We start from the raw sequence: 21,800 nt of genomic DNA, 5'->3' as shown, positions 1-21,800 counted from the left end.
TCAGGGACTCTTCAAGTTGCCTGGCTGATCCCTGCTGCTTTCCAGGCAGCTGGGCTTGTCTGAAAATGAACGACTCTCCGTCTTTATTATTTATTCTTTGGAGAGAGGGGCCTAGTGAATCTGGTCAGTTTCATATAAAACTTCTCATATATTTTATATGAAGAATTAATGGTTAACAGTTAGCTGGAGGCTATGGTGGATTATTAGCCCCACTGGCTAGGCAGAGATCTGGGTAAGCAGACTGAGAGTGGTAGGCAGGAGTACAGGATTCAGCATCAGATGTGCTAAGGAAGCTTGGGTTCAGGGGTTAGAAATCACAGTGCAGCCAGCCAGAGGATGCTACACAGAACACCAGAAGGATCCTGAAGTTCCTCAAGAGGAATGTCCATAGCGTGGACATGGACAGACTGCTTTACAACCAGCCAATTTTGTTCTGATCTTACAGCATTACAGAAAACTGGAATGAGTCTTCATCTATCACAAAATGAAAAGAAAGGGTTTTGGTTTGCTGTTATTTTACTTTTTTTTTTTTTTTTTTTTTAAAAAAAAAGGTACTATTAGGATTTCCTTTAGAACTTGAGAAGTGGGAATTTTCATGTCATATAAACACATGGATAGAGGACAGAATTTTTGTTGTTCTTACCCATGAAAAAGCAGAGAGATCTTACCTTCCCTTGAGCATTTCCAGTGTCTCAGAAATTCAAGAGTACTCCAGAAATTCCTAACTTACTTTATGAGTGAATGTACCGAGAGCCCAAGAATATTTGTGCCCTGTAGAAGCACATATCCAGAGAACGGCATCCCACCTGTTGCTGCACATGGCCTGTGTACTGCTCAATGAACTCAGTGAATCGAATGTAGTCTGTGCCAAGCCGGCAGAGGCGATTCAGGACACTCGTCTCACTAGGGTGAAGAAACGGGAAGTCCTGTGAAACCTGGAAGAAGAGGGACAGTCATAAAGAAAATTGATGTCTACTAGTCACCAGCCCAGGTTCTCTGGGCTTAAAATGCTGACATTCTTTCTTCCGTTTCCTTTCCTTATGGTGTCATGGTTGCACTTAGCTTTAACTTTCCTTGTTAGCAGGTTGGTAATTCTGGTAACAATATGGTTACATACTACAAGGTTGTGTTCCTTATCCAGATGTAACTGCTTGTTCTTAAAACAGGTAATCTATAGTAAAGAAGTCACATGATAAGGGCTGGGAAATGGTTCAGTGTGTAAAGATGCTTCCACCTGACAGCCTGAGTTTGAGTTCCAGGATTCACATAGTAGGATAGTCCTGCAAGTTGTCCTCTGACCTACATACACACAGGGAGACAAACAGACAGAGAAAGAGAGAGACAGACAGACAGAGACTCCCTTGGCTTGTATTCTCAAATTATGTCTTTCTTTCTTCCTTTTCTTTTTTTTTTTTTAGCTGAGGATCAAACCCAGGGCCTTGTGCTTGCTAGGCAAGCGCTCTACCACTGAGCTAAATCCCCAACCCAAATTACGTCTTTCTTGAAAGCTTAGGCAAGTTATGGTACCTCTCAATGTCTTAGTTTTACGTCTTGTTGGCAGAGTTTTAGAAAAGTTCTAGGTTTAGGGCCAATGAGATTGCTCAGAGGGTCAGGCATGTGCTACACAAACCTGAAGACCTGAGTTCAATCCCTGCAACCTACATAAAGGTAGAAGGATAGAACTGACTCCTCAGAGTTGACTCTACATAAACTCTGTGACATGTATGCTTGTGCTCACATATCATACACACATACACTAGTTTAAAAAAAAAAAAATTCCAGGGCTGAAGAGAAGGCTCAGAGGTTAAGAGCACCGGCTGCTCTTCTGGAGCTCATGAGTTCAATTTCCAGCAACCACATGGTGGCTCACAACCACCTATAATGAGATCTGGCGCCCTCTTCTGGAGCACAGGCATACATGCAGGCAGAACACTGTATACATAATAAATAAATCTTTAAAAAAGAAAATTCCAGTTTAGGTTTAATTACCCTAAAATTTGAAGTTACTGATACCACTTGATATAACACAGCCAGATTTGTAAGGTCTTTCTTTTCTCTTCTGCCTTTCTCTGTACTCTGCCCCCCCCCCCCTTTTCTCTAAGAGAGAATATGAATGTCACACACTGCAGCCCAGGCTGGCCTTAAATCACAGCAAAGCAATCATTCTGCCTCAGCTTCTCAAAGGCTGGGATTACAGGCAGAAGCCATCATGCCTAGCTCTGAATTCCTCTATTAAACTCAATGTTGCTAATTTAGTTTCAACAAAACACTTAACATGTTACATCTGGGTTTCTCCATCAGGGGCAATCTTATTTCCAGAGGGTATTTGGCAATGTCTAATGTGCTGCTCTTCCAGAGGACCCTGGTTTGACTCCAGCACCCACATGGTGGTATACAACCCTCTGTAACTCCAGTTCCTGGAGATCCAATGCCCTCTTCTGGCCTCCACAGGCACCAGACATGCATGTGGTACATAGACATACATGCAGATAAAATATCCACAATCATTAAATTCAAAAACAAACCTGCATTAAAATATTTATTTGAATCTATTGACATGGTAGTTTTGTTGACATTTATTTTGTTATTTTCCAGGGCTGAAGGTCAATCCCAGGGCCTCATGTATACTCCAGGAATGCTTTAGCATTGAGCTAGCTGTATGTTGGTTTTTACAGCTGTGTAAAAACAATATCGTGTTTATATCTAGCTCCATGCAAGCATATAGTCAATATAACAGTTAAATGACTTTCTTAAACCTTGGGTAGTCACAATAGTTCTTTTTAATCAAACATGAAAATACTATTCTCTGGAAAGCATATAGTATTTGCTGTCCTCGTCTTTTTCCACAAGTATATGAACATCTACTGTGTGGCGGACACTGTGAAGTGCTCTGGGTAAGTGAAAAGCTCTGCAGCAGCAGCAGTGTGACAGCCAACAAGTGATGAACTCATTGTGCCAAGTCTGAGAAAGGAAACAAACTGCTGTGCTGACAAAGGCCCAAGAGAAGAGTCCAGAAAGGCACGGACACAAAACTCTTCCAAAGAAAGCACTTTAAAGCCGAGGCCTCGGGAGTGAGAGGATGAAAATGTCTGCTTCAGACCTTGTAGAACCACGGGAAGATGAACGTGGCTTTCGCTGCAGCCTTCCCAGCCATCTTTGCCATACCCTGGGTGTCACTTGCTTTTATTTCTAATGTCAGTCAAGCACCTACAAATCCTGAACATTTCCCCCTCCACGACTGGCCATGTGTCAGTTTTCAAAGACATACATACAAAATTTTAAAAGCTCACACTTCTAGATCCCAAATTCACACCCACAAGGAATAAGAAAAATCTGTTCAATTTATATGTTTTATGAATGAAGAAAGGACCTTCCTGATCCTCCAAGGCCAGTTGTGCTATGAGCAGGCACCACACTGTGAGCAGATCTTATTTCCTAGGACTGCCACAACTAGTCAGCATCCAGTTCTGTGCATTCGGAAGCCGCGGCAAGCATTACTTAAGTTACCAGGTTAGTGAGAGCACCAGGCATCATTACTGGAAGCAGACTATGCTAACAGTTCTGACAGTGGAGCCAGAAAGACCTCTGTTCAAGACTAAGCTATATTATGTGACCCTGGGAGTTAACTTTCCGGACTAGATTGCTGTGGCGATTCCATGATAGTTACACACCGCACTATATTCAGTCACCCTGTCCTAGTTAGGTTGCTATTGCTGTGACAAGAGAGAAAAGTGTTTATTTCAGCTTACAGTCCTTCTCAAAGGGAAATCAGAGACTGGAGCAGAGACCATGCAGGAATGCTGTTTACTGGCTCGCTCCATCCCGCAGGCACAGCCGGCTTTCTTATACACCCCGCCGCCACCTGCTGAGAGACTCCCACAGCCCTTAGTGCACTGTGACCTTCTACAACAATCATGAATCAAGAAAATGCAGCACAGACTTGCCCACGAACTAATGATGGGCATTCTCTCAACTCAGTTCCCCTCCTCTCAGATAACTCTAGCTTGTGTCAAGTTGGAAAGGAAGGAAGGAAAAGAGAGAAGAAAAAAAAAGGAAGAGAGAAAAGAACGAACGAACTAACCAACACACTCCTCTTACACTTCCCTGTAAGTGTAAAAGCTCTTTCAAGTTCTTCACCTGGTACAGAAATTTCCAAAGAAAGGAGGGAAACGCCATACGGTTCCAAACTCATCTTTTCATCCAACACAATTTACTGAGTGTTTATAGTGTCTTGAACTCTGTGTATATATTTGCGCTATTTTCAAAACTCTGTTGGAAACAATGCAAGCGTGAACATACAGGGGTGCCCTACTCCCTTTTTAATAATGAACTGTCATCTAATTCCAGATCCACACTTAGGAATTCAGTTTAACAGTAAATGTGTATGCAGTAAAGAGAAGCATTGAGTTCTATCCACTCCTAGCGGCTCCGTAGCCAGGAGTCGGGGACCGCGGAGCAGGGTTCCCCGCCACCGAAGGCAGAGCTAAGTCGGGCTGCCCCCCCCCCCCCCCCGGTCTGTCACGGCTCGCGGGCGCAGTCAGCCGGTGTCCCCGCGGGTCCCGCCCCTCCGCTGCGGCTAGACGCACCAGCGTCCCGGCCGCTGACCCCGCTCCGTACCTGCAGGCCACTCCGCTTGTTCCAGGTGAAAATGGACCCTGGGTACCCACTCAGCGCCAAGAGCAGCTCGTGAATCATTTCTGGGGCGGCCCCGGAGTCCCGAGATTTCCCACCTTCTCTTTCAGCGCCTCTGCGGGCGCCCACTCACACCCAGCCGGGTCATTCGCCCAGAAACCCCGCAGACCACCGCGCGGGGAGCCGTCACGGGGCCGCGCGCCGCGTCCCGGAAGTGCGCGCGGCTCGGAGGCGCCCACCCGCTCGCTCCCGCCACGGAGCGCCGAGGAGGCGCCGGAGGTGCCGTCGCGCATGCGCCTTGGGTGCCCGGAGTGGCCGGCTCGGACTTCCGGCTTGAGAGCTGGACTGGGGCTGCTGGCGGGCGAGACTGGTCTCAGCCGGACCGGAGTGGTTGAGGCTTTTCCCAGGGACAGGGATGAGTTGACCGGCAGGTTGGGAGGGACGCGGCCAGGGCTGGGCCGGAGGGAGTCCTCAGGACGCCTTGCCAGGGGCTGTGGCGTCTTGACCGACTGCACGGCGTCTCCCAGAGTGACCCGGCCGGAGCGGGAGAAGACAAAGAGGCCGGAACCTGGCAGCCGCCGCCGTGGAGCAGCGCTCGGAGCCCACGAGCTCGCAGCACTGGCCGGCAGGCTTCGTTCTCGGGAGACGCACTACTGCCTCCTCTCGGGCGGCCTCGCTTCGCCAACTCCTGTGACTCTTCCCCAAGCCCAGTTCAGTGTGGAAGCCCAAGTCTGCTCTCCCATCTGTCGCTCCCGAACTCTCGCTGAGTCCTTCCTTCGTCCGGGAGGAATGAACAAGAGACCCAACATTCAGCACTTGACTTTGGTTCGGGCTGGAGATCCGTAGTTTGGCGTTCCGCGGGGCGGGGCGGGGCGGGGCGGGCAGCAGGGCTTCCCGGAGGACCGCGGAGGTCCTGGGAAGATTAGCCGCCACCCGCCGGACGGAGGCTTTTGTCTTCAGCCGAATGTTGACTTACTTTAGAGTGCGCCAGGAGTCCCGTGCGCTTCGAATTCACTCTGCAGCTTTGATCTAGGGCGCTGAGTGCGTTCAGATTTAGGTGAAGTGAGCACGAAGCAGATGGGATTTTCTGTTCTCTGCAACTTCTTGGGAATGCTGTAGTCGCCACCCAGAAATGCAGCTTTTGAAAGGTCATTTTCTCCTTGCTCATTGATTAGCTGTCCTGAAATGGCACTACCTCAGAAGACCACTTGGAGCATATGGAAAGTCTGGCCGGCTCTGGCAAGACTTGAAACCTGTGAAGATATTCCTCTGATATTGCCGTTACTCTAGGAAGAAACTCCTTTTTACACAGAGACTCATCTGCAGGTGTTTCTCCTGGGCATGGGGAGAGAGAGTGAACTAAGCCTAAGCCTGGAACCCAGATACTAAGAGGAGAGAAACTGCTTTCTTGTTTTGTTTTCTCGAGACAGGGTTTCTCTATGTAGCCCTGGCTGTCCTGCAACTCTCTCTGGCCTCAGACTCACAGAGATCCACCTGCCTCTGCCTCCTGAGTGCTGGGATTAACTGAGAAACTACTTTCTGTTGTGAAGGATGGCCAAACCCACCCTGAGGGGAAATGGCACTAACTCTGAATGCCTCCGACAGCGCTTCAGGAGATTCCATTACCAGGAGGTGGCTGGACCACGGGAGGCTTTCAGCCAGCTATGGGAACTTTGCTGTCGGTGGCTAAGGCCAGAGGTGCGCACCAAGGAGCAGATTGTGGAATTGTTGGTGCTAGAGCAGTTCCTGACCGTGCTACCTGGGGAGATCCAGAATTGGGTACAAAAGCAATGTCCAGAAAACGGAGAGGAGGCAGTGACGTTGGTGGAAGGCTTAGAAAGGGAGCCTGGGCGACCTGGACATTCGGTGAGAAGGAGGGGGAACTCCGAAGTGTGTGGCTGGGGAGGGCCAGTTTAAGATCAGCCAGGCGGAAAGAGGTTTGGTGACTTTTACACTTCCGGTCCGGAAGGGTTATACTTCAGGAGAGATTGTCTGGCGATGCCAATTGGGTGCACCTCTGCCTACTCTTAGTACAGTACGTCTCTCTCTTCAATTTTTGTTGTTTTGTTTGTTTGTTTGAAACAGGGTTTCTTTGTGTAGCCCTAGCTGTCCTAGAACTTGCTCTGTAGACCAGGCCGGCCTCGAACTCAGAGATCCACCTACCTCTGCCTCCCGAGGGCTGGGATTAAAGGCGTGTACCACCACTGCCTGGCTGACTTCGGTTTTTTTTTTTATTTTTAACAGAGAAAAAAACTGGAAGGTTTTTTTTTTTTCCCCAGCTGGTATTTGGGTTTCTATTTTGATCTTTCTGTAGTTCCAGCCACTCTAACCTAATGGTAACAGAATAAACATGTCTGTCCTAATCTCCCCACCCTACCACTCTGTCCTTGCCTTAAAAGGATGGTTTCTTTGGGGATGTTAAGTAACCTCCCCTGGGAATGCCCCTTGTTATGACTATGAAAATTAATGAGGGGTTATTTCCAGGTCACAGTCTCTGAAAAGGGGCAGGAAATGCACTCGGAGAAGATGACACCCCCGAAAACATCACAGGCGTTATTAAGTGTTCTTCAGGAGTCAGTGGACCCCCAGCCCTGGGGTGTGTCCAAGAAAGAAAGGGCAAGAAGCCCAGCCCTGGGACTACAGGAGCAGAAGAACCCAAAGGAGACTCTGAGACCTTTCCAGAGGAGCGGTGAGGAGTAGCTTCATGTGAGAAGAGAGAGCTCTATCTCAAGATAACTTTCTTTAGTTGTTTTCCTTTGCCCTCTACCATCTCCAGTCTCTAGACCTAAGTTCTTGTTATTCTCTCTATTGAACTCCAGGTTCTCTAAATATGTTAATTGTGGAGAATGAAATTGTATCTGTATTATTCCTGTGAGGTCTGTTATGTAAAATCAGTAAGAATTTTACTTCAGAACTTTGCAATTTTCTTCCAGTGCAGCCCAGCATATGATTATTTATGATCTTTGTTCACCTGGTAACCCTTGGACTCCAGTGCCTTTGGACCCTTGATTTTTTGGAACCTGTTTTTCTTCTTTGTGCTCTTTTGAACTAGATTTTGTGTTTATTATTTAAAACTTTTTGAGGTTGTTTTGAATTCTGATCTTATCATCCAAGATGACCAGTTAATAGCATTCTTGGTTAGTTTTTTTGTTTGTTTGTTTTTGTTTTTTGAGCTGAGGCCCGAACCCAGGGCCTTGCGTTCTACCACTGAGGTAAATCCCCAACTCATTCTTGGTTAGTTTGATAATGGTCTTTAGTCATCTATCACAAATACCTCAACGTACGGACCTGCAGAATTAATCAGGTTTTAATTTAAATACCTACCATGTGCTGAAGGGTCCATACACTGCAGTGAGAAAAGGTACCTGTTGGCCAGTGAGCTGGCTCAGCTGATAATGGTCCTTGCTGCACAAGCCTGGTGACCTGAGCAGAAGCTAGTCCATGAAGTTGTCCTCAGCCTCTAACGACTATAGCAGGTGCACACACACACCCATATATCATGCACATATAATGAAAGTTTTGTTAAAGTATCAAAGCGCTTACACTATAATTTAAGAACACAATAGTGAATTATGACTATGTAATGAACTTGACTGTCAGAAAACAGTGTTAAAGATGTGCTTAGTTGTTCTATAAGGGTTTGGCCATGCAGTCATGAGATGGGGCTGTAGGGAACACCTCCTGAGGGCATTGGCTAGGAGCTTCCCAAAGGATGGGTGAGTGTGGACAGGAGGAAGAGAGGCTTGGAGGTGGATAAAAGTGTACCATGGTCTGAAGAGACCAGGAATGGATGAACTTGCTAGACACAAAGTTAAGGTTCAGCGGGATAGACATGAGCTCAGGAGCTAGTGGGATAGTGACTGCCGTGGTACCAGCTCTGGGAGGATTAGGGTCTGTACTTAGGTAGAGAGGATGATGTGCTGAGGGAAACACTTAGAATTTGGTGACAGAGTGTGAAGCAGAGCAAGTTGAAGACAGGTCCACTTCTCCCTGCCAACCTCTTGAAATCACTGAATCTAATTCTCAGGACTCAAGTGAAAGAAGCAGGAGACAGGGATGACCCTAGAGAAGTGCTACCACCTGCACAGCAGCAGTGTGGAGGCTAGGGAGCACCTGGAATAGCATACCTGCTCAAAACACACAGTAGAATACTGTCTTTTCTGATTGTTCTGCTCTGGAACAGAATCAGATTCTTTCTCATCCTTTGAGGTTTCTTCAACCACCTACTGAACTTTCTGAAAACATTTCCTTTATAATCTTTAGATAGAGGCTGTAGCTCGGTTGGTATAGTGCAGTGTGCAAAAGGCCTCATTTGACCCTAGCACTCAGCATGGTGTTGCACACTTGTAATCCTAGCACTTAGGTGGTGGCAGAAAGATCAGAAGTTCAAGGTCATCCTCCACTACATAACCTGGGCTATATGAGACCCCATTTTGACAAAGAAGATAAAATTTCTTCGATGAAAGAGGCAGAGCTGGGGGGGGGGCAGGGGGGCGGCTGCGCACGCCTTTAATCCCAGCACTTGGGAGGCAGAGCCAGGCGGATCTATCTCTGTGAGTTTGAGGCCAGCCTGGGCTACCAAGTGAGTTCCAGGAAAGGCACAGAGCTACACAAAGAAACCCTGTCTCAAAAAAAAACAAAAAAACAAAAAACAAAAAAAAAGGCAGAGCTGATTTGAAAGTTTTTGTTGTTGTTTTTTTGTTTTTTGTTTTTTGTTTTTTTTTTTTTGAGCTGAGGACCGAACCCAAGGGCCTCATGCTTGCTAGGCAAGCGCTCTACCACTGAGCTAAATCCCCAACCTTTTTGTTGTTGTTTTTATAAGCAGTCCAAACTGTGATACTTTGGTTTCTTCCCGGCAAACAGGATTTCCATTTACTACACCCAATGTGGTCTCCAGATTGGATCAAGGAGAGCCATGGACCCCAGATCTGTTCAGCTCCAAGGAGAAAGATGTCCCAAAAGGAAACAGCATAGGAGACAAACAAGTTTATACTGATCCATTACCATCCAAGAGAGAGAGAAGCAGCGGGATGGAACAGGATCACTGGGGCTTTGATGATGAGAAAGTGGTGGGTGTGCATTGGGGCTACAGAGAGACTAGAACACTCCTTGCAATTCTCAGTCAGACTGAATTTTATGAAGCTCTCCGAAACTGCCATAGGAACAGCCAGGTATATGGGGCTGTGGCTGAGAAGCTGCGTGAGTATGGCTTCCTCCGGACCCTGGAACAGTGCCGGACCAAGTTCAAAGGCCTTCAGAAGAGCTACAGGAAGGTCAAGAGTGGTCATCCACCTGATACCTGCCCTTTCTTTGAAGAGATGGAAGCCCTGATGAGTGCCCAGGTCATTGCACTGCCCATTATTGGCCTGGAAGAGGCCACTTGCCATTCTGGCCAGGCAGGCACTGACACGGAGCCTGAGGAGCCAGGGCTGAGGGCCTGGCAGCAAGAGGATGGAGAAGAGGCTGTGGTTGAAGGGTCTGACAGTGATGACCTGGAGGCAACCCCCCAGGACCCCGACAACCCACCTGCGTCTGTCCTCTTCCGAAGCCCGAGTGGTAAGAAGCTTTCCTCGGGCTTTTGGGATTAGGTTGAGGAGCAATGACACTGGACGTGGAGCCAGCCATTGTCACTTGCCAGCTTGGCCACTGTAAGAGAACAGAGATACTTTTCAACTCTGTATGTTTTATTCTCTTCTGTGAGCAAATAATGAGAATTGAACCTGCGGCCTTACCCACATGCTAGGCAAACACTATACCATTGAGCTACATCTCAAACTTCAGACTTAGATGTTTCAAAGAAAGAGACCCAAATAATCCAAGTGTCTTCAAAGGGGTAATTCTTTTTTATTAAAATACTTTTCCTGTTTATAAAGCAGGTTCACTGAAAAAAAAAAGATACTTTGTTGTTTTATTTTTATTTATTTATTTATTTATTTATTTGGTTTTTCGAGACAGGGTTTCTCTGTGTAGTTTTGGAGCCTGTCCTGGATTTCACTCTGGAGACCTGGCTGGCCTTGAACTCATAGAGATCCACCTGGCTCTGTCTCCTGAGTGCTGGGATTAAAGGGTTGTGCTACCACCGCCGGGCTGTTTTATTCCTTTTTAAACAGTGAATTTTTGAAAATGTGGATAAATCATGGCTAAAGCAAAATGCTTTTCTTTATCTTTGTTCTCCTCTTTTCCTGCCTCTCCACTTTTCCTCCATCTTCTGTGGAGAATAATGGAAGGAAGTGTCCTTAGATGGGAGAGGACTGTGTGGACCTTCCCTCCTTCCTTGATTCCTTCGGACAGTTAGAACCACCCTGTTCGTTCTTTCCTAAAGCACTAAAGTGGACTGCAGTGCAGCATGTGTTCTTGCCTCTTTCCTCTTTCTGGCCTCCACAGTCCTCTTCCCAGATACACTACCGACTGGAAGACCCACGATTCTTTGCTCTTGCTGGGGTTGCTTAATGGAGAGAGTAACAGATGAAGATAGGCTAAGATAGTAATTGGGTAACAAAATGATTCTGAAAGAGGGAGTTCTGGAGTTTTAAGTCATTCTTTCTATTTTTTTTTTTGTCGGAGCTGAGGACCGAACCCAGGGCCTTGTGCTCTACCACTGAGCTAAATCCCCAATCCCCATTTTTTTTTTTTTTTTTTAATTATAATTTTGGATTTTATTGTTTTTAAAAAAACGTGTAAATTCAAAACAAAACAAAACAGGGGCTGGAGAGATGGCTCAATGGTTAAGAACACTGACTGTTCTTCCAGAGGACCCAGGTTCAATCCCCAGCACCCACAAGGCAGCTCACAACTGTAACTCCAAGATCTGACACCCTCACACAGGCAACATACCAATGTACATAAAATAAGAATAAATATGTTATTTAAAAAAACCCATCAAGGGGCTGGAGAGATGGCTCAGAGGTTAAGAGCACTGACTGCTCTTCCAGAGGTCCTGAGTTCAATTCCCAGCAACCACATGGTGGCTCACAACCATCTGTAATGATATCTGGCGCCCTCTTCTGTATACATAATAAATAAATCTTCTTAAAAAAAAAAAACAACATCAAAATAGTTTGAATATTGATTCTGAAGCCATGAAGCTTTACATTGGACTTTACACTTTGACTGTCAAATATTAAATCATTCTATAGGAAGAAAATAAGTGTGGAAAAATTTGTCAGAGAAGTTAGGGATGATGCATTGTGGCCAACAGCAATTTTAGGTCTTTTTTCCTGACCAGTGATTTTTCTAGGTGGGATCAAAATTCCAGAAAAATAAGGAAATGAGAAGAGAGATGCACTCTACCCACATTCCTAGTCTGTCTGCACTGGCTGTTCTTGGTACTGTGACAGAGCACCAGACAGTGGCAGTTAGGTGAGGCAGGTCTGTTTCGGCTTCAGGCTGCGAGGACGTGGTGTTGAGAGCTGCTCTTGTGTGGCAGTGGGAACAGGAAGAGGCTGGTTATGCTGCATCTGTAGTCAGGAAGCTGAATGAGTGACGCATGTGGTGCCTCAGTGGCTGTCTCCTTTCTACCTTTTAATTCAGTGTGGGACCCCAGCCCCTGAGATGGTATCACCCACATTCAAGGTAGGTCTTTCCTTGGCTAAACCTTTCTGGAAACACCCTCACAGACGTGCCCAGTTGATAATGAAGATTAACCATCATGGTATGTAATGACTATTCCAGTAGTCACGTGGAAAGGCTTTTTTAAAATGGCTAAATGTTACTAATAAAAGTTCTCTGAAGTTATGCCAGGCAGCAATGGTGCACACCTTTAATCCCAGCACTTGGGAGGCAGAGCCAGGTGGATCTCTGTGAGTTTGAGGCCAGCCTGGGCTACAGAAAGAGTTCCAGGAAAGGTGCAAAACACAGAGAAACCCTGTCTTGAAAAACCAAAAAAAAAAAAAAAAAAAAAGTTCTCTGAAATTGTTAAAAGATACAAAAACAAAACCATCTATAATGCAGGAAGCACCACCTCCTTCAAGCCCCATAACCCAAGGCATTTCTCCTTTTCGTCTAAATAAGGTTCTAAACTTAGTACAAACTATATTCAGTAAGAATGATTAGTGGGTTGGGGATTTAGCTCAGTGGTAGAGCGCTTGCCTAGCAAGTGTAAGGCCCTGGGTTTGATCCTCAGCTCAAAAAAGCTGGGCAATGGTGGCTCACGCCTGTAATCCCAGCACTCGGGAGGTAGAGGCAGGTGGATCTCTGTGAGTTCGAGGCCAGCCTGGTCTACAGAGATAGTCCAGGACAGACTCCAAAGCTACAGAGAAACCCTGTCTCAAAAAACCAAACAAACAAACAAAAAAGACATACTAAATGTCCAGAAATGTCAAGATCATCAGTAAATGGCAAATTACCAAGATTACTCCACTAGCTGTCCTATTCTGAAGATTCTAAATGCAGTACTTAGTATGTTCTGGCTAAGATAGGGGAAGATTGTAACTGTAACTATCTAGTCTTCAAGGAGAGAGGTGGCTCAGCAGTTAAGAGTAGTGACTGATGGTCTAGAGGATCGGGTTCAATTCCCAGGCCGTCCAGTGTCTGATCACCCCAGGATTAAAAACAAAAAGGACTCATGTGACCCCTTTCCCTTTCCTTTAAGAGGTTGGCTACAATGGCAGGAAGCACCACCACCTTCGGCCCTATAGCTCAAGGTCATGGGCGGAGCAAATACCAATACAGTTTGAAGAATATGAACCTTTTAAATCTAGGAACCTAGATTAGTTGGCATCCCTTCCTCTCTGCTTATAAACTGAACCCCAGGCCTCAGGCATGCTTAAGGTACACTCTGAGCTAATGCCTCCAGCCTAAGTGGTTTTCCTTGAAGCAGGCAGTAAGACTGAAGAGTTGAGGCTCTAAAGCTGTGGGTTAAGTGATGCTAAAATTTCTCTTCTGGTGCAGGTGTACACTGGGGCCATGAAGAAACCAAGACTTACCTTGCAATTCTTAGTGAGACTCAGTTCTACAAAGCCCTCCAGAACTGTCACCGCAACAGCCAGTTATATGGAGCAGTTGCTGAGAGACTATGGGAACATGGCTTCCTTAGGACCCCAGAGCAATGTCGGACCAAATTTAAAAGCCTACAAACCAGCTATCGGAAAGTCAAGAATGGCCAAGCACCAGAAACCTGCCCCTTCTTTGAAGAAATGGATGCTTTGGTGAGTGCCCGAGTTGGTGTCGCACCTAATGATGACCAGGAAAAAGAAAGAGCTTTTTGCTACCTCCAGGGAACCAGTGAGGCTGAAGCTGAGAAGCAAGCTGAGGACACAGAAGATTCAGATGACGAAGATGATCCTGAGATACCCCCGGGGGCTGTTACATCCCGTGCCCCAGTCTTATTCCAGAGCCCCCGTGGTAAGGTTCTTCATTTTCACTTTTTGAGACAGGGTTAATGTAGCTGAGACTGGCCTTGACCTCACTGCATAGCCAAGGATGGCCTTAAACTACTGATCCTCCTGTCTCTACTTCCTAAGTGGTAGTATTACAGGTGTGTGCCTCCCTGCCCAGCTAAGATTCTTTCTGTTCTTATGGTATAAATAGCAAAAGGGAGGCTATAGGATTTAGGAGAAGACCAGGAGATTAAGAGCTGCCTTCTATTCCCAGCTTTCCTGAGTTCTGATCTTTCTTCCCTGTGTTTCCTATCTATTAAAACATGTTGCTCAGTGAAAAGCTGCAAATTACTAATGTGGCTTCCTCGAGCACACTACAGCACCACTTGATTGCAAACTTTGTAGATTTCCTATCACTTTCATATACTATGAGGTTTCCAGTCAGTTGTTTTTCTTTGCACAGCAGCTAATCTGAATGGGAACATTTCCCAAGTAGCATGTCATCTATTCTGTAGAACGAAATTTATTTTTATAGATCATGCTTAGGTTTTTCTTCTAGTTTTGGCTGTCAACTACAGGGCTATGTAGAAACTTGATAACCCTTTTCTTCAGGTACATTTTTTTAAAAGATATTTTTATCTTATGTGTATGTATGTGGACCTGAGTGGATGTATATGCAGCATGTGTGCAGTGTCCAGAGGAGTGTGTTGTATCTACTGGAACTGGAGTTACAGGCAATTGCAGTCTGCCCAATGTAGATGCTGGAAACCAAATCCAGGTTCTCTGTAAGAACTCACTGAGATGGTCTGTCTCCAGCCCCTTCAGATACAATGTTATCTGCAGGTTTCTGTGGGAACTGACTGGATCTTAGTTGCTGTATAAGGAAAAAAAATATATTCCAATATGGTTTCCCTCCTTGTAGGAAGAAGAGTTTTAATTTTGGAGTCATACATGTTTAGTCATGCGTATGCCAATCTCCAATATTAGCCAAGTGATTTAGTGCAACTTACTTAATCCCTAAATTTGCATATGCATTAAGACCTTGGGCTGGAGGTGTAGTTTAGTGGTGGAGAGTTGCTTGCTTGAACATGCCTCAGGCTCTGGGTTAATCCTTCACATTGCAAATGAAATGAAAACTACATAAAAGGTTGATGTAACTGAGGTACTAGTGAAGCACCCACCACAGTGCTAGGCACATAATAGGTATTCAATAACTAATAGTTTTCACTTCCATAAGTCTTTTAGATCAGCATTGAACATCAATATTTTACAAAAAAAAGTTGACTTCTGAGTTTGGGAAATATTAAATAACCCTTTTGGAGGTTCACAATACACTTTCATATATTAAAGATTCTAAGATCTCAGTTAGCCTGCCCGTGGTGGTGCACGCCTTTAATCCCAGCACTCGGGAGGCAGAGGTAGGCAGATCTCTGTGAGTTTGAGGCCAGCCTGGTCTACAGATTGAGTTCCAGGAAAGGCTCCAAAGCTACACAGAGAAACCCTGTCTCAAAAAATAAATAAATAAATAAAAGCCCTCAGTCCAGCAAATCTATTACTTTATGGACCACCTTACAAGTGTAAGCTTCTAGGGAATACATACAGTCTCACACTCAGTATTCCAGGGAATTCAGGATCCAGAGTTAACCTGAAACACGTGTGCAATTCTCATAGCCTAGGCTGAAGGCTGGCATTTGCTTTTCAGGATGTTAAAAAGTTGCCTAGTTGGGCTACATTACAATGTTTTTGGAACATTTAGGGTTTGGAGAGAATTTCTAGTGAAGCTTTTCTCTTTAAAAACTGCTGCATGTTTTTTCTTCCCTATTTTTGTTTGTTTTTATTTGTTTTGTTCTTTCTAACGTATATTGGAATGTGAGGGGGAAGGGACTTATCAAAACTATTTATGGTTATAGAAATTTCCAAGGAAGTGTTCCTGGGCACTTCCTGTTAAGCTCTTTAATCACTGGCTAAGAACAAGACCACAGTATGACCAAGAGGTGGCAGAATGACAGTGTGGAAAGTGTCTTTCTGTAAACACAGAAATCTGTCTTCTTTAAAACCTAGTGACTTCTTGCTGCTCTGAGTTTCTCTGCAGGTACTGGGTATTCAGAAAGGGTTGAAAGACTAACTAGCTCCTGTGTAGATTATGCAGATGAAAAGCATGTGATAGGCAGAAAAACACTGGAATTTTAATAATCCTAACATAGTGATTTGGGGGCAAGAGTCTTACTATTTCATTATTATTTGAGACAGGGTCTCAGTATGCAGTCCTGGCTGGCCTGGAACTTGTTTTATAGACCACACTGGCTTCAAACTCAGAGATCTGCCTGCCTCTTCCTCCCAAGTGCTAGGATTAAAGGTGTACACAACCATACCCAATTTAAATAGATTTTAAAATACTTTTTTTTGAGCTGAGGATCGAACCTAGGGCCTTGTGCTTGCCAGGCAAGTGCTCTACCACTGAGCTAAATCCCCAACCCGATTTTAAAATACTTTAAAAAATTATATCTGTCTATGTGTGGACTATGCACTTGTGAATACAGGTGCCCAAGGAGGCCAGAGGCATCAGATTTCCTGGAGCTGGAGTTGTGAGCCCACCTGATATCGGTGGGAACTGAACTCCGGTCCTCTATAAAAGCAGTACATGCCCTTGACTTCAGAACTGTCTCTCTAGCACCTCCCATGTTTTTTACTTTTATTTAATTATTTATTTATGAGCACATACCCCATGGTACATGTTTGGAGGTCAGAGGACAGTTCATGGAGTTGGTTCTCTTGTTCCCATGTGGGTTCCAGGGACTGAACTCAAGTCATCAGGTGGAGCAGCCAGTACCTTGACCTACTAAGCCATTTTGCCCCCACCCCACTCCTTTTTTAATAGAATGAACTTATAAATTCAAAATGTGGACCTCACTGACCATTGACTTGTAATCATCTAATGTAATCCTTGTTTCTCTCAGGTTTGCTTTGTTGTGGTACATATAATTAAGAAATGAGTGACTTTTCAAATTGTGTTCTTGTATTAGGTTTTGAGGCTGGATTTTATAATGAAGAGAATCTTAAACGAGATATTTCTGAGGAAGTACGGCTGCATAGGACATTACTTGCAAGGTCTGAAAGGAAAATTTCCCATCATGTTAATCAAGATAAAGCTAGTAAGAGTGGATCTGCATCGGAAAGCCAGTGGGGAAAAATTCAAAGAGAGAACAAAAGAAAACCAGCACTCCCAGAGAAGAGTATCGGTACAGTCCTGACTTATCAGAGACCAGGCTTGGGAGGCAGACCCTATAAATATCTCAAATACGGCAAAAGCTTTGGCCCAAACTCCCATCTCCTGTATCAGGTATCCCATCATGTAGAGAATCCATATAAATGTGCTGACTGTGGGAAAAGCTTCAGTCGGAGTGCACGCCTCATCAGACACCGAAGAATCCACACTGGAGAAAAACCTTATAAGTGTCTTGACTGTGGCAAAGGTTTCCGTGACAGTTCCAATTTCATTACCCATCGGAGAATCCACACAGGAGAAAAACCTTATCAGTGTGGTGAATGTGGAAAACGCTTCAATCAGAGCTCAAGCCTTATAATCCACCAGAGAACCCACACAGGAGAAAAGCCTTACCAGTGTGAAAAGTGTGGGAAGAGCTTCAGTAACAGTTCTCATTTCAGTGCTCACAGGAGGACACACACAGGAGAGAGACCCCATGTGTGTCCTGACTGTGGCAAGAGTTTCAGTAAGAGTTCTGACTTACGTGCACATCACAGAACCCACACAGGAGAGAAACCCTTTGAGTGCCACAACTGTGGCAAGTGCTTCAGCAAGAGCTCTGCCCTTAACAGACACCGAGAGATCCATACCCGCGAGAAGCTGCTGCTGGCACAGCCAGTGCCTAAGTAAGCTCCCAATGACCGTCCTCTCCTGTCTGTGCCAGCTGGCTCGGAAGCACTCCTCAGGATTTTACCACTGTTTGCTCCTTATGCTGCCCAAATCTAGCCGAGTCCGATGTCAGTGGTCTGAAGATGGAAAGAAGATTTGGTCTGAACTGATGGTAAGAACGTCTTCCCTCGTGCCTGTGCTGTTCCCTTCGAGAGGACATGTAGTGTATCCTGTGGATCTTATGTATATCTTCTCTCATCCTGCCATTCAGCACACTTCAGTTGGAAAACCCATCTCAGCAGTTTTTCAGATAAGTCGTCAGACTACTCATTAATTGGCCGTCTTGCTCACTTAAACCTGTGCATCCCCTTCATTTATCTTTTAAAGAGAGTTTAAAGTCCATCTTGGTTCTATCTTTTTCCAAGAATCTGGGCTGACGATATAACTCAGTGGTAGAGCACTTGCTGAGTATGCACAAGGCCCTGAGTTCAATCCTCAGTAGCACACAGACAGAGAGAGTCAGGGAAACAATATAAGCCTTCTATGAACACTGGATTTCTTAGTTTCTTGTAGATTCTACAAGGGCTCCAATAGAATAGACTGCATTTATAGCATCTTGTTTGATTTTTCTCTTTCTTCTCCTCTCCTTCTGTCCCTTGTGGACTGGAAGCCAAAAGAGCAAACTGGGTGGATGTGGTGACAGAAAAAGCAGTTCAAACTACCAATAGGAGTCCTCTATTTTCTAACACTCCACACACATACTTATATATTGAGCAGCCTATGGTACTTAATACTAATTGCAAGGGGCAGAACCACTGCCATATTCCCATGTATAGGTAAAATACACTTCACCCTAAATGACAGGGAAGATGGGGGAGCTACCGATCTACACATACACAGATACTCACTCAACTATACAAATAAAAGTATTTATTTAAACATACAATTATGGGTTTTCCAAATTGGGTGGTATTGAAGTATTTCCCATATATTCATAGACTTATGATAAGCCCTGTATAATACAAGTAGAACAGTCCCTACCTTTGTCCTGGAAAACAGATAATACATGGACAGAAAGCACAAATATATAGTTGCAACATTTAGTATTTTTTAAAGACAGGGTCTCACTACATAGCATTGGCTGACCTGGAACTCACTATGGAGATTATACTGGCCTTGAACTCAGAGATCTGACTGCCTCAGTCTTCAAAGTGCTGGGATTAAAAGTGTGTATCATCACAACAGGCTACAACTGTTTTAAAGAAATTTAGGAAGCTAAGTAGTGTTACTACACCAGAAATTAGTGGTAACATAGCTTGCTCTGAGAGAAATCTGGAAAGTATTTTTTCAGGAAACAGTAAGCATTCAAAGGAAGAAAAGTAACTAGATAAATTATAGTGAGATAGACTTTCCAAAACTAGTTGTAAAATTGGTGCTAGGTGGGTGAAAGGTGAGAAAGCATCAAAGCAAAGACAAAAGACCTTTATAAGGTCACTAAAGCTTGAAGCAGGAAGAGCACATGAATGTATGACCCAGCTGTGCGCAGGCAGAGAATCTGCTCAGCAGAGACGGGAGTGCTAGAGCAGACCCTGAGGTGTACCATGTGTACTGTGTGTGCTTCCTGATGATAGGGCTGCAGCCTGGCTGGGGGGGGGAGGTAAACATCAGAAATTACCATCTAGTGAAGATACTCTGAGTAGGTCATCAAAGATGCCCATGGTCAGATGGCCAAGACCTGGAACAACTAGCTTTCACATTTCACTTTTATTAGATACCCACAGCTAGGTTAAGATCTGAAGTAGTTGTAAGGAGATAAGACTTCTAAAATTTATTAGGATGAGCAATTCTAATTCTAAACAAAGAACTAACATTAACAATTATGGGAAAATGGTATTTCAATTATGCTGCCTAAGCAAGCAAGAAAGTACAAGAAAACCCTGTCTAAGGCACGGCTTCAGGGTCTGAGACGGCTTTGGAAGTGAGTTGCAATGTCAAGGAAAATGGGGATTATTATCGCTAGTATTAATCTATTTTTGTACTGTGGAAAAGGCCTAAGGGTATTAGCAAACAGATGGTTCCAAATGTCTTGTATGTTAAACTGCTTCTGTTTTTCTTCCCATAAAGCAGAATAATGTTTACACCAAATCTGCCTCTCAGGGATCTCATGTTAATAAAAGTTATGTCCATAAAAGTGCTCTGTGTTTCTTCAGGTGTTTCCGTGTAAATTTTACATATGCAAATTATGTAAAATTATAAGCTTGGTCATAAGTTCTTACAATCAAGTTGTGGATGGTAGGAAAATAAATTATCTGACTTTCTTCCTTTTCGTTGTTACTATAAGTGACCTGCCTGAATTTTTACACTGTAGGCAAAGGAACAAATTACAATCACATCAAGATAACTGGGCAAGGAAAATGAGTCAGGTTCTAAATTACATCAGACCCTTCAACTTCCAAATGAGGAGGAATGTATAAGAGGGACAGGTGAACTCTCATCACTAAAGGAAGACCCAGTTCATCTCAAACTACCTCACAAACACTGCCCAGTCTGCCACGCTGAAGGTGGACAGAAGCAAAAGTAAGCCTAAGAGAAAACACTAAGGGGAGCAAGAGGTTTATGTAACTGGAGAGTTTCTCCAGCTCCCACCAAGCCCTGGCAGTCCCGCAGCCCACTTATAAAATAAGCACACAGACTCTTAAATTATTTAAACTGTTTGGCCTAATGGCTCAGGCTTCTAACTATCTAGTTCTTACATCTTAAATTAACCCATTTCTATAAATCTATACCTTTCCGCATGGCTCATGGCTTACCAGTATCTTACATGTTGGTACTCATGGTGGCAGCTGGCAGCGTCTCCTGACTCAGTCTTCTGTTCCCAGAATTCTTTTCTCTGTCCCACCTATACTTCCTGACTGGCTACTGGCCAATCAGCATTTTATTTATACAGAGTGATATCCACAGCAGGTTTAGGCCTCTAACCCTTTAACACGTACAGCCTTTATGGGAGAGGCATGCACAGAAATGTGCATCAGTAGAAATGACAGTGACCTGCTCTCATCATGTTTCCTTAGCACTGTTAACTACTTTCCCATATTTTCTCATTGAATACATTATACACACTAATTTGTGTCCATTTTTATTCTGTAACACCTTTAAAGGGTATAAAACACCTACATTGAGGGTGAAGATATAGCTCAGTGGTAAGGTGCTTGCCTAGCATGTGCAAGGCCCTGTATTCAATCCCCAGCACAGTAAAGAAAATAATACCATGGTCTGTTCTGCCCAAGGTCATGTTGATGTCCCAAGCCTGTACTGCTGTCAAAGACCATGATGGTGTCTGTGGTCTATGCTACCACTGAAGTCCTTATAGATGTCTGTGATCTGTGCTGCCACTGACTGAAGGGCACAGAAGCTGCTTTTGCAGTGGAATGGATGACTGCAGACTCACAGTTGAGAATGTGACCTCTTTCCCCACCCCCAGAAAGAACCAGTCTAGATAGGAAGCCTGAAGAGAATGCTTTAAAAACTGATAGGGATTCTGAAGTGTAGCTCGTGACAGTTGATGGCTTCTGGCGGAGGTGGGATAGGGAAGGTCTCAGTTCTCTTTAAGGGGCTGCCCACTGGAGTTTGACCATGCTCCAGTGAGCAGCATAAGGGCAACACTAATTGGACTTGGTATTTTTTTCCCTTTCTTTTCTTTGGGAGAGGTCAAAAGAGAGGTGGGGTGGACCTGGGAAGATAGGGAAGTGAATGTGATCAGGGTACATTGTCTCAAACTCCCAAATAATCAATAAAAATATGTTTAGGGGAAAAAGATGACATTTTATGGATTTAAAAAAAATTTATTTATTATGTGTACAGTGTTCTGCCTCCATGTATGCCTGCGTGCCAGAAGAGGGCACCAGATCTCATTACAGATGGCTGTGAGCCACCATGTGGTTGCTGGGAGCTGAACAGAGGACCTCTGGAAGAGCAGC

General features: G+C 44.7%; 3 protein-coding genes across 7 annotated transcripts in view; 1 reads left to right on the top strand and 2 right to left on the bottom strand.

Moving 5' to 3' along the window:
* Tubgcp4 (tubulin gamma complex associated protein 4) overlaps window positions 1–5,224 on the bottom strand; it is a 36,878-nt gene extending 31,654 nt beyond the window's left edge. For both annotated transcript variants that reach the window (XM_036184509.1, XM_036184510.1), the window contains exons 1-2: window positions 4,618–5,224; window positions 807–935 (exon numbers count right to left, since the gene is read on the bottom strand). In XM_036184509.1, the coding sequence (XP_036040402.1) occupies window positions 807–935; window positions 4,618–4,695 (207 nt within the window). In that variant the 5' untranslated portion in view covers window positions 4,696–5,224. The remainder of the gene's footprint in view (window positions 1–806; window positions 936–4,617) is intronic.
* Window positions 5,225–6,111: 887 nt separating this feature from the next.
* Window positions 6,112–18,972, top strand: Zscan29 (zinc finger and SCAN domain containing 29). 3 transcript variants are annotated; one of them, XM_036184501.1, is made up of 5 exons: window positions 6,112–6,498; window positions 7,117–7,321; window positions 9,496–10,188; window positions 13,522–13,974; window positions 16,973–18,972. In XM_036184501.1, exons 1-5 carry the CDS (start codon window positions 6,184–6,186, stop codon window positions 17,842–17,844), a joined length of 2,538 nt encoding a protein of 845 aa, XP_036040394.1. In that variant the 5' UTR covers window positions 6,112–6,183; the 3' UTR covers window positions 17,845–18,972. The 3 variants fall into 3 exon arrangements, with proteins under 3 accessions (XP_036040394.1, XP_036040395.1, XP_036040397.1); XM_036184502.1 differs by having other exon boundaries at window positions 13,522–13,778; window positions 16,973–17,267; XM_036184504.1 differs by lacking the exon at window positions 7,117–7,321 and having other exon boundaries at window positions 6,312–6,498.
* The window catches only part of Adal (adenosine deaminase like), a 31,355-nt gene continuing 19,166 nt past the window's right edge, over window positions 9,612–21,800 (bottom strand). Inside the window, exons 12-13 of one of the 2 annotated variants that reach the window (XR_004944725.1) lie at window positions 17,805–17,960; window positions 9,612–10,278 (exon numbers count right to left, since the gene is read on the bottom strand). The gene's annotated coding sequence lies outside the window, so the exon portion shown is untranslated. The remainder of the gene's footprint in view (window positions 10,279–17,804; window positions 17,961–21,800) is intronic. The other variant, XR_004944724.1, reaches the window with a different exon arrangement.

This window comes from Onychomys torridus, chromosome 4 (genome assembly GCF_903995425.1).
Source record: "Onychomys torridus chromosome 4, mOncTor1.1, whole genome shotgun sequence".
Taxonomy (NCBI): Eukaryota; Metazoa; Chordata; class Mammalia; order Rodentia; family Cricetidae; genus Onychomys; species Onychomys torridus.
Note: the sequence above shows the minus strand (reverse complement) of the source record. Positions and strands in the feature narration are given on the sequence as shown.